A 13058-nucleotide genomic window follows, 5' to 3' on the forward strand; every position below is an offset into this window, starting at 1 on the left:
CCCTACCTTAGCCGCCAGGGACGGAACCAGATGAGCATAGAGGTCAGGGACATCGTGAATATGGATCCAAATCTCAATTGTGTCCAGCCTAACTGTAGAGGGCTTTGTCACCCCATCGTACTCCTTGAGGATGACTGCGCCTCCCCGGAAGTGCCACGGGCCCTCATGCATGACTCTCTCCCAATCCCCTAGACAGGAGAATTGGATGGTGTACAGTTTGTCCTCCAAAGGCTTGAACTTGGCTTCTTGTGCGAGGTCCCAAGCCGATCTCATGTTCTTAAAGAACCAAAACTGACTATAGGGTTTATCAGAGTTAACCCTAGCCAGCGCAATCCACCTAGCCGCCGCCGGTGGGGCTTCCTTCTCGTCAAAAACAACTTCATCTAGATCTTCTTCTTTCAGGCCTAGTTCTTGCATCATCTTCTCCACGTCACTGACCCGAATTGGGCCTGCTTCAGACGCCATGTAGATCCCTAACCCGAGAGCACAGATCAGGTTTTGCAGGAGCCCTAGACCCCGATCCTCCCAGCAGCGAGTCTGGACACAGGAGGTGCACGAGACGACCCCCTCGAGTTCCCGGAGAGGGGAGAACTGCGGATGGATCGGCTGTAGGGAAGATCAAGTCTCGACGGCGGCTGGTCGCCCCGCGAGAAACATAACCCTAGCTAGAGGGAAAAACTATACTATCAAGTCTCGACGGCGGCTGGTATAGTTAGCTGGCCGTGAGATCGAACAACCATGCAAGCAGTAGTAATTATTTTTATATTCTGAAAGACCACCCATATACTCGTAGCCCACAAGAGAAAATTTATTAGAAGGCCCACTTGCTTGCTTGGCTACGTACCGATGGAGCAAGACACAGCCCGATCGATCTTAAAACAGCCATACCAAGTTACGAACCACCTTGAATTAGTACCACCTCACGTGTATATTTTGAATATAAAATTATTAGAATGGGATGAAATTAAAAATATCACCTTGTTTTATTAGTTTTTATCTTTATCTTTACCTACTAATAAAGCAGCTATCGTTTCTGGTCGTCCGTCATTAAAATTACCTTATAAGTTGGTTGAAATTATCCACCAATGCCATCCATAAGTAGGAAAACGATTCAAGTTTTCGGACCAAAAATCACCGCCTCCTTCGTGGTAATATAGAAGCACGACGAAAATAAGTCATAGAATGATGAGTAGGAGTTGGTTGGCTGATCTTCTCCCATAGCCAGGAGACTAGGGTTCGAATCCCAGCTTCCACAATTTTTATCTTTCTTTTCTCACATATGTCCTACCCATGTATGCGTTCATGGGTCGGGCCGGCCCATGTGCAGAGCTTTACTCCCCTTTTTTTCAATTTACTTTTTTGTCTTTTCTTTTCTCATTTTGTTTTCTTTATTATTTCTTATTTAAATTAATTTGGGATTGTAATATTCTAAAAGTTGCGAGTTTTTTAAAAAAATGTTTGAGAAATCATAAAAATATATGTGAATTCCAAAATGTTTAGAAAATCATAAAAATTTTGCAGATTCAAAAAATGTTGGTGGTTTTGCAAAACTGTTCACAAAATTATAAAAAATCACAATTTGGAAAAAATGGTCGGGAAATAAAATCATGTTCATGATTTTTAAAAAATGATCGTGTATTTAAAACATATTTGGGAATCTGAAAAAAAATGTCCATTCACAAAAATAAAAATAAAAATTTGTTCCCCAATTATTTTAAAAAAGTTCGTCGATTCAAAAAAATGTTTGTTGAGTCAAAAAAGGTTAATGAATTCGAAACCGGTTCATACATTTAAAAATTGTGAACAAAACTAATGTTCATGATTTTTTTTGAGAAAATCAAAAATTTCAAAACAAAATTGTCGATTCGAAAAATTGTTCACTGATTCAAAAATATTTTATGTCTAGGATTTGATTAGTTTTTCGAAAGTCTTTATATATCTTAGCGTTGGGAGTAGTTCGTGGTCAATGAGGTTTTGTTTTTAAAGTTTTAAACGTTCCCTTGCGCAACATAATGATAAGTGTGGCATGCACTGGCAAATTCATAGCCTTGGAATTACCGCGGAATGCATTGTGATCACGTGGACATCGCGACCATCATCGGTTAGGGTGAGAAAAATAAATAAACGGCAACATGGTGAGCCACTATGTTAAAATAGAGTATGCTCATACATCACGATATTGAGTCATACTCATTTGGCGAGCCATAATTTTTTGTCTCCCGTTGCAATGCACGGGCATATTTGCTAGTAGGTATAGGTATAGATATAGATATAGATGAAATTGATGTGCTTACGATGAAAGTCGTACGATTTTCGTACGACATGATCTCACCCATCTATACAAAATTCAACAGACTAACGACGTCGTATGAAGATTGTACAAACTTTGTCGTACGTGTAGCAGGGCTCTAAGTTTTACAAGGACCGAATTTTTTGTGCATGCTAGGCAACCAAACTGGCCAAAGTCGCATCCCTGTCGTCTGGCACGCCATCAACAGCCCAACGAAATGCCCACAGCTAACTCTGGAGCGCGTCCGACAACTTCCACTCCCTAACCAGCTGAAGCCTGAAAAAGCATCAACAGAATACGTATGTCACAAGTCAAATAGTCCGCCCTGAAACTCAGTCACTCTTGTTTCTCCGGCTACAAACAAAAAATTCAAGTAGGTTTCCGGACTGCCCACCACAGCCATCAAAATATCTACCTATCTACACAAATAATAACGCTGCATTTATACTAGTTATCCTTTTGGCGATATACTCCGTAGATGAGAAGGGAAGAAGATATGACTAGCCTATACACAGCAAAAAATATAGGACAGGCAGCATATATCAAACTTCAGAGTCTATCTAGTTATCTGGTTCTACGCTCTCCAGTGGTATGTTAATGTCAGGTATAACGGTTGCGTCTGCTTCGCACGAGTCTATGTCCATGCGTCCCAGCTCAGGCACAGGCGGTTGGGGGGTAGCGGCTCCAGTACAGGTGTCCTCTGACTGACAATGCGGTTCATCTAAACTTTTGGGGCTTGCCTCTGTGTTGTCCTGGCGGGATGAAACCGGCAGTTCTGCTTCACACTCATCTGGTTTCATCTCAGGCTGATAAGGAGCAGGCAATTCAAGTGGTATGTTAATGTCAGGTATAATGGTTGCTTCTGCTTCGCACGAGTCTATATCCATGCGTCCCAGCTCAGGAACAGGCAGTTGGGGGGTAGCGGCTCCAGAACAGGTGTCCTCTAACTGACAATGCGGTTCATCTAAACTTTCGGGGCTTGCTTCTGTGTTGTCCTGGCGGGATGAAACTGGCGGTTCTGCTTCAAACTCCTCTCGTTTCATCTCAGGCTGATCAGGAGCAGGCAATTCATAGGGAGCGGCTCCGGCACTGGTATCCTGCGGCTTACCATGCGGTTGATCTAAACTTTCGGGCCTCACTAGTGTGTTGTCCTGCCGGGGTGAATATGATGATTCTGGTTTACATCCCTCTCGTTCAGGCTCCTCAGGAACTGCAAGTCTCTGGGATGCAGCTCCAGAGCTGCCATCCTGCGCTTCACAGTGAGGTACATCTGCACTCTTGACAGCAAGTCTTATTTTTGTGTTGTCTTGGTGAGGTGAATCTGACGCTTCTGCCTTGCGCCAGTCTCTTTTCACCCCTCGTTGCTCAGCAACTGGCAAATCATGGGACACAGCTTCAGAACTGCTATTCTGCCCCCAACAATGAGGTTCTTTCATCCGATTGTTATTGGCATGCTCATGCCGGACACCCCTAGTTGCTCTCTCATGAAATGAAGGCATGTCTCTAACTCGGGCACCAACTCCCTGGTGGGGTGCTTGTCCCCTGTATGTGCATGGTGCTCTTCGTGGATGATTCCCGAGCCGCTTCTCTTTGTTCATACTCCAAAGGTGAGGATCAGCATTTCCATATGAACTGAACCTTCTTTGCGAAGAAGCTGGCCGTAACGGATAACCAGTCCTGTTCTGAAAGTCCCTGCTGCAGTGACCTCCTGAAGGTTGCTGCCATGTACCAAGAATACTAGTTTGGTTGTGTGATTCTGCCCTCCAAACTGATCCAGGAGTAAACCTGCCATTGGCTGTTTGGGAAGTACTGCACAAGGGTTCTTGATCAGTTCTGCTATGATAGTGCTGCCCGGGATGCCGCTCAACATGTCCTCTAAACCCTTCAGGAGCACCACGTTTGTCACAGGAAGGTCTGTACCTGTTGGGCCAGTATTGATCAACAGGGATACCTCGTGATTGATTATTGTAGTCACCGCCATAAAAGGTTCTTCTGTGCTGCTGAAAGTGGGTTCTGTGAATGTCCTCTCTGGAAGGTACAAAAATAGGTCTGTTTGGGTGACAAGAATTTGGTCGCAAATCATGGCCGTTTGGTTGCCAATTATAACAATTATTTATGCTCCGTGCACCACCAGAACCTGGAATCTGACTCTGTCTTATCGGTAGGCTGTTGCCAGCTATGGTTGAACCACCCCTTGCCCTTAATGACCATGATGACACTCCAGCAGCATCAATTGTGCGGCCATTTCTCTGATGAGCAAAAAAAAAAAAGAACTAATGTAAGTATATTTGGAAGAACAGAGGTTTGAAAGACAAGTTTTCTTATCCTCCAAATCTTTTACGGTCTAGGATACGGGAGACTATGAAGGATATTTTTGCTGAATAACACAATGTGGCTGAACACTGGATCAGAGACAATAAATTAGTTAGCACTTAGCATATCCATCCTAGCTCAAGCTTTCATACATACTAAATTACATTTCCTTTTCCTAGTTTGGGTTATTTTAGGAAATTGGGTTCACCAGACTCGTGGCAGAGCAGTGTTGTAACAAGATTTCTTTTCATACCACAAGGGTATTACCTTGATTGCAAGCCTCATTGTTTCTGCTAAATGCTTGTCCTTGAGAGCATCAAAGAAGCATCCACGTTTTTTCGAATCATTGACTAATTCTGCCCATACTGAATTGCTTGCAAGCAAAGTGACTCCATTTCCAAGGATCCAAAGGCAGTGCCTGTGGCAAAAATACAGAGATATGTAAATGAAAATGCAGTGTAAAGTGTAAACTAATTCTTGAATATCACCAAATTAAGAAATCTTACTTTGCTCTTGTCAAAGCCACATTAATTCTTCCAGCATCAGAGAGAAAACCTACTTTCCCATCTTTGTTGGACCTAACTGTTGAAATTAATATTATGTCTTCCTCACCACCTTGAAATCCATCGATAGATTTTACTGTAACAGACAGAAACTCATGTTTCTCAAACTTTCTTCCAATTCTTTCTTGCATTGCAATCACTTGGGCAGTATACGGAGATATTACACCAACACTGGTTCTCTGCCTCTTCTCCCAGCATTCTACAGTAGTTTTACACAGGAAGTAATCAGCTTTATTCAAATCCTGAAGCTTAGCAGTACTTATTTTCATCCAACATGACATGTGATAGGTGAAGATTTGGATATACCTTTCGCAAGTCTTTCGATGATATTGGCTGCTACAGCAACCTCAACCATATTTTTCGAGCTCTGGCCAAGGTCATCAAGCATTTCCATATCATTTTCAATATGAATGAATGAATAAGCACCATAAATACTTCCAGGGAGATAATTCTTGGTATAATCTTTCTGTTTGACACTGGGACCATCCAAAATTCGGTTACCATAAAAGTTGGCATTCGGAAATTTATTAATGCAAGGGTGCATTCTATATTGTACTTCCAGCAAGTGCTTGGTGTAACCCATTGTACACAATCTCTCGTAGAGGCTTCGGCCAAAGTCAGCATCTTTAGCAATCTAGCAAGTAGCAGTAAGTACAAAGTATCAGCAACTAAGGAAGTCTGGAAATAATGATCAGTAACATATGCGATGATAACAGAATATGACACACATTCTTATAAATAAAGAATACCTTGCTCTTTACCAATGATGATAGCTGGTTTTCATCCCCAATTAGTAAAACATGTTCTATTCCTGGAAGCAAGAGAGGAACCAGCGATTCAGATTCTTTTAGCTGTGCTGCCTCGTCGACAACCAAGATGCTTATAGGCATCACACCTTGCAGCCTGAACAACTCAAACGAACCAGAAGCAGTGCAAAATATGAGTTTTGCTTGCTTCAAACACAAGTCCCTGACTGAAGATTCATTCTCTTCACAAGGAAACCGCATTTTTGAAAGATCCATCAGGGTTTTAATACACATAGAGTTTATCTCCGAAGGGTTATCTAGAGAGATGTCATGGTCAGGAAGATCCTCGGTTGCATCATCTTTCAGGTCATGATGACCAATAGAAGGGTCAGAAAGTTCATCGGAGGGCTTGAAGATTGTAAAAAGATCATCATCAGAGAGATCATCTGCACAGAATAACTGCTGCACTTTATGTACCAAACTTTTCACAAACATCATCTTGTCAAAGTTCTTGCCTAGGGTATCCGCTGGAAGATGGTCGAAGAATGTATCAATACAAGCTACCAATTCTTTTGCTAAACTGCTGAAGTTACTTGTAAAATACTTTTTAAAAGTAGGGCTGCATTCATCACTGCTTGCTTGTATATCTAGGGACAGTTTGTACCTAGAAGTGCAATGTTTTAGGAATTTTAGGACAGAATCCACGCAATGCTTCCACCCAACTTCTCGGTTAAAGCACCTCAGCAACTTCTTGACACGATCATCCAAATATATTTTTGACAACTCCTTGCCAATGTGCAGACGGTCCTTGTTGCCATATAAAATGATGTCACCAAAGGAGTAATGATGGCTTAGAGAGAAGTCGTCAATCAACCCAATAAGACGAGAAGCTACTTGCAAGACAGCCATGTTGGTTGGAGCACACGCAAGAATTCTCTGTTTCTTCATCAGAAGCATGTGTAATGTTACTGCAAGTGTTGTAGTTTTACCTGTGCCAGGTGGGCCCCAAACTAGCCCCACAGAAGATCTATGACAACAATTACTTGCTGAAATACAACTTGCTATTGCATTAAGCTGTGAGACATTCAGCTTAAAATTGCAGAGATCATCCTTGATTTCCTCATGTGATTTGTTGCTGCAGTAGTTACAATGTCTAATAGCCTGCAGCGTCAATATGAAAGAAAAATAAAATAAGCATTGAATACAGAATGCAAAAGGACACAACAGTTGCATAGAGGGACTATGTAAACAAAGAAGAGAAATCTGGAACAGAAAGACAAAGCATACATCACATTCAACTTTTACAATAAGAACATCTCTAGCTACTTAAGTAAAAAATGACAATGCAAATGAAGGCCGTGACATAAAGCTAAATGGTGGCAACGTAATGATAGGGATGAGATACAATAAGTCACAACTTGTACAGCTAAACCAGACACCAACGAATCAACATTAAGAACATGACATTGACCATACTGCATGACCTGGGAAGTAGTCTTTTACAAATTCTGATATCCATATATCATATATCAATTATTACATCGACAAGATTATGCAAATTTATGAGTACAGTAACACAAAGGCTCCACATTTGCTTAAATAGTATGTAAGTGAATACATGTATTCTTCCATTCTCGCAAAAAAAAAGTTAAGATGAACTAGTATCAAAGTATGCAGTTCATTCACATGGTATAAAAGATATGGAACTTGATGATCCTTAGGTACCTCCAAACACATACATATTATCACATGAATATACCATATGCATTTTGTACATGCCGAAGCAGTTTAATCGCCTGAGCAGTGCAAATTGATAATACATATTATCACATGAATATACCATATGCATTTTGTACATGCCGAAGCAGTTTAATCGCCTGAGCAGTGCAAATTGATAATGGGAGGAGACACTGAAACTGAAAGACTTACATTATTGTTTTTGCCCAGCATGTTCAGAATGACTTTTGTATCCATTGTCAGCCCCCTTCGGAGCACAACCCAAACACGATCATATGTTACCATATTAGTTAGGTGCATAGCATAGAAGGACCATCGTCTTGATGAATTTCCACACATCCCTGTTTCATTTAGTTCCTTCAGATCACTACACTTTTCAAGGGGCTTTCTACCTTTTGGTAATTCTTTTCTGATTTCTTCATTGATAGATGAGTTTCTGGATTTCAGAGCCGTTGCTTCTTGATCCAGTATCTCCCATGACTTATCCAACTCTTCAGTGTACAACTTCTCATACTTGTTAACACCCATTTGGTGCCGTTCATCTCCATCAGCCCCAGTCTCCATCCATCGTGATGCCTTTACGGTCATCTTATTGCCCTGGACCTTATTAATCCATACGATGACACAGGATTTGGACTGTTTGAGAATATGAGATTTATTTGCTGGTCTTGTTTCTGAAATAAGTAACACATCTGCTGCTTTCGGCCTATATCCATCAGTTCCAGAACCAGACACCCCCATCCATCTGTCGAGCTTGATCTCATACAGTCCTTTCCCCATTTTCACTGCATTGACTGATAGCACTTTTGCATATGGAGCTCCAGAGATGTCCTCCATGCTTGAAGACATATCATCCCGAACCTCCTCTAGAAGTGGCCCAAAAAACGATGTCATGTACTGCTCCATGCTGTTAAATGTCTCTGGGATCTTGGACACCTGTAATGACATTTCATTCCATGAATCCATAGTGTTTTTTTGGCGATTGGCAAGAACACCGTTCATATTATAAGTAATAAACAGCATAGCAACTAGGCTTCCTTGTTAAGGCACTTAAGAATTTTGATTTCTCACAGTCCTATTGCAGATTTTCCATTCGTAGGGCACAAAATGAATGTGCTTCTATGCTCCCCTAAAAAAATGGAGAACTCTACTACTAAAATGTTTCTTCAGATCCACGCGGAGGTTAGGGTTCGTCATTCGCCCAACCCACACCAAGTAGCCAGACAACAAATCGAGCGGAAGGGGGGTTAGGGCTCGTCGTTACCTTGTCGCGGAGTAGGTCCTTGTTGAGGATTTGGTCCACCGACCACGAGAGCACCACCTCGGAGAGGCCCTGGCTCCGCCACTGCCACAGCGAGTCGCCGGAGGAGGCCCGCGTCGGCGTGGGCTGCTGAGGGTCGTCGTCGCCGCCGTCGTCGAACGCGCGGGATGACTCGGCGGGATCGTCGTTGCGCATCCGGTCGCCCGGGTCGCCGCCGCTGCCGGCGTCATTAGGTCGCCGCATTTCGCCGCGGCGACGACTGCGAGGCGGAGGCTGGCTCGCTGCGATGATAATTTGGGGGATTAATAAATCCTAGGTGTAGTGACTTCTAGCTTCTGAAATCTGACTTTTCTGATTGGTTGCTGCATTCTGGGATTGTGCCCGTCTGTCGGACTGCAATCTCGTTGTTGTTTTGGTTCTAGCAGATTTTTTTTGTCCTAGGCGTTGGGCTTTGGGCCAGTTCTTGGTGGCTTCGAGGAGGCGTGCTGACTTTTGATGGTAGGTGAGCTTTCCTACCTAGCCCAGGCCATCCCTAACTAAATGTGCTGTCCTGGAAGCCATCCCTAAATTCTTCACGCAACATGGACTATCCTAGAAGCAACTTTCGCAAGACCTTCAAAACATGCATGAAGGGTGTTTCATAATTTTTTGAAGGCTATCGAGGCGACGCTCAAACTCAGAGTCGTTATAACGCAGTTTTCATAATATTTCTCCTTTTTTGGTTGTATCAACTCAATACTCTCTTTCGAAACAAGCTTTCGCCCCGCTTTTATTATAGCAACCATCCGATACAACTGCGAGACCACCATGGGGGTAAACAACACATTCAAGTCCAAAAGAAGAAAAACAAGAGAAAACAAAGAGAAACAAATGCGAACAGCGTCAGATTGACGAAAGCGGCTATTTTCCCCAACCGATGTGTCCTTCGGAAGATTCCCACCACGCTTCTATGCATTCGAATTGTCGTGTGCCAAGTAACACCTTCAAGAAGGAGTACGACGACGACGCTGCTGCCCGGACTGGTCTTAGGATTTCTCCCGATATACAGAGGGGAGCGGGGAGGGGGTTCACCCGACGCCCTTCAAGAAGGTCGGCGGCGCCCACAGGCGTCACCGCGTTGGCACCGGCAAGAATCGACAGGGATTTCTCCCGACCCTCTCTCCACACACAACCACAGCCCCAGACTAAACCCGGGCAAACGTCGGGCCGGGCCGGGTTTCGGGTCAGGCTTATAAAAGCCCGACCTTCATTTCCCAAGCCCGAGCCCAGCCCGAAGCCCGAAATACTCCCTGTTTCAAGCCCGAGCCCGGCCCGAAGTCAAGCCCGAAGCCCGAAAGCCCGGCCTGAACGCTGTTTTTTAGTGTACGCACGTGCAAGCTCAGCCCGAAGCCCGAAAGCCCGGCCCGAAATACATAAAAAATGAAGCCCGAGCCCGGCCCGAACTATCTTCCGGGCTGCAAAACTAGGCCCGAGCCCGGCCCGAACGTCAAGCCCGGCCCGGCCCGGCCCGGGTTTTTCGTGCCGGGCTCGGGCCGGGTCGTCGGGCCGGGTTACCCATGCCCGGGTTTATCCCAGACCAACCATCGACCCTGCCTCATTTGCCGCCCACCAACATGCGCCAACACAGTCGCGAAGTCCTCATGGACGTCTCACCATGGCAAACGCTGCGAGGCCGACTGGACCAAGACGGAACAACCGTAGACAGGGGCAGTAGTACCACAGCCATGTGGGAGGGAACAACCTCCACCGGTTCAAGCAATAGCAGACCTGGCGCAGCGGGAGGAGCACACCAGGCCAACTGCCTAGCCGAAACTAGATCAGGCATGTGAAGCTCCCGCCGTCGCGTTGTAGCAGACGCGACGCTTTAGCCACACACCCCCCCCCTATCACGAGCCACTCATCAGTCCAACCGGAGGCAACATGCTAGAGCACAAGTCAGCCGCCCTAACCTAGATTGGGCCCAAAGGGCCTAGATATGGGCCTGCGGGGCACCATCGGCCAGATCCCGTACCAAGCCGCCACCACTGCCACACAATCAATTGCAGGGATTCAAACACTTCAACTAAAATAATTGTGCACACCAAAGTTTTTATAGAGGGAGAAATGACTATTAGCGATGTTTTTATACATTATTGGTAGTCATGGGTTCAATATTTATTGCTTCTACATATATGTAGCGATTATGGATAAGGAGAAATGCCAAAAAATGGCATTTTCATGTGTGTGTGTGTGTGTTATTAAACGAGTTGGGTCGGGTACTAGGCGACAGAGCGGGACTTGTAAAGGACATGATGACGTGGTAGATGCAGCCACGGTCCCTGACAAGATGAATTGGGTGGCATCGCCTTATCTTATTCCGGCCAAGCACTGTCGACAGGGTCGGGGTAGCTTGGCCAATGGGAGATGGTCCCACATGATGAAATTGTTTGTAGGGTACGAAACCACCTCAAAGTTATTCTTCCCGATCAATCTATTGAGCTATTCCTGTAAAAGTCACAAACAACCCTAGAGTTTGTACTAAAATAATATCATATGATACGCATCAACCAACTCTAATGTCACCTAGATACTCCAATCTCAACTAAAGTATCCGTGAGTCAATTATACGATACGCATCAAACAACTTCAGATTCATAATATTCAATCCAACACAAAGAACTTTAAAGAGTGCCCCCAGATTTCTATCGGATAAAGTAGGACGAAAACATGCATCAACCCCTATGCATAGATTACCCCGATGTCACCTCGGAAATCTGCAAGTTTTGTGCCAAAAGATAAATCAAGTGAGTCAATATAATACCCCATTGTCACCACGGGTATTCATATGCAAAGACATACATCAAGTGTTCTCAAATCCATAAAAGTATTCAATCTGATAATAGTGAAACCTCAAAGGTAAAAACTCAATTCATCACAAGAAGATAGAGTGGGGAAAACACCATATGATCCAACTATATTAACAAAGCTCACGGTACATCAAGATTGTGCCAAATCAAGAACATGAGAGAGATATCAAACACATAGTTACTTGTGCATACCCCTAGCCTTGAGGGTGAACTACTCCCTCCTCATCATGGTGGCCGCCGGGATGATGAATATGGCCTCCGGTGATGATTTCCCCCTCCAGCAGGGTGCCGGAACTGGGTGCCAGATGCTATTTCAAAGGTACAGAGGCGTGCGGCGGTGGAGTCGAAGTTCTAGGGTTATTTCTGGTGGTTTCTCTATTTATAGGATTTTTTGGCGTCGGTCTCATGCTAACATGGGACATGAGGTGCCCACTACTTACCATCCCACCACCTAGGCCCCTGGCGCGCCCTGATAGGTAGTGGCCACCTCCTTCACCTTCTGGTCCTCCCACTAAGCTTTGGGGTTCTCTTTTGTTCCAAAAAATCGTCAAAAAGTTTTAACTCATTTGGAGAACTTTTATTTCTGCACAAAAAACAACACCACGGTAGTTCTGCTAAAAACAGCGTCAGTCCGGGTTAGTTTCATTCAAATCATACCAAAACCATATAGATTTGTTGTAAACATGGCATGAATGCTTCATAAATTATAGATATGTTGGAGACGTATCAGCATCCCTAAGCTTAATTCCTGCTCGTCCTCGAGTAGGTAAATGATAAAAGAAATAATTTATGAAGTATGAATGCTAGCATAGTGCATAAGTTTGATCAATGATAATTTCAATCACTTTTCCTAGCATCATAACAACAACTCTTTCTCATAGAACTCATCATGATAAAGTAGAAATCGATTCACATGTCATGATTCAAATAATGCATTCTCTTGAAACTTAACAACCTATGTTCTTAGTCACCAAACAATTGCAATTCAACTTATTCTCAACAAAGTCTAAGTAAGAGCTCCACATACTCAATCATCATATAGTCTTCTATGATTGTTAGTACCCAAAGCATATTTTTAGAACAAATGGCACCCATAGAACATGGAGAAAGATAGGGGCTTAATGTTTTGTCTCCCAACTCATTTATCATAGAGATAATTGTCAACAATAATAATTCATGATCAAATATGTTTGACTTGCCATATGTGCCTAGATCTTTGCCCACCACATGATACTTGCCAACTAGAGAATAATTGAGGTTGAAATGATAATGCATACTATCGACTCTTGCATAAAAGTAAAT

General features: G+C 43.7%; 1 protein-coding gene across 1 annotated transcript; it reads right to left on the reverse strand.

The window, feature by feature from the left end:
• Window positions 1-2590: 2590 nt before the first annotated feature.
• Window positions 2591-9399, reverse strand: LOC123051123 (uncharacterized). The gene is made up of 7 exons (XM_044473916.1): window positions 8914-9399; window positions 7842-8585; window positions 5916-7073; window positions 5473-5800; window positions 5110-5365; window positions 4871-5021; window positions 2591-4539 (listed from the first exon to the last, which is right to left on the reverse strand). The coding sequence occupies exons 1-7, from the start codon at window positions 9151-9153 to the stop codon at window positions 2851-2853; spliced, it is 4566 nt and encodes a 1521-aa protein (XP_044329851.1). The 5' UTR covers window positions 9154-9399; the 3' UTR covers window positions 2591-2850.
• Between the last annotated feature and the right edge of the window lie 3659 nt (window positions 9400-13058).

The sequence above is a fragment of the Triticum aestivum genome, chromosome 1A, assembly GCF_018294505.1.
Source record: "Triticum aestivum cultivar Chinese Spring chromosome 1A, IWGSC CS RefSeq v2.1, whole genome shotgun sequence".
NCBI classification, from domain to species: Eukaryota; Viridiplantae; Streptophyta; class Magnoliopsida; order Poales; family Poaceae; genus Triticum; species Triticum aestivum.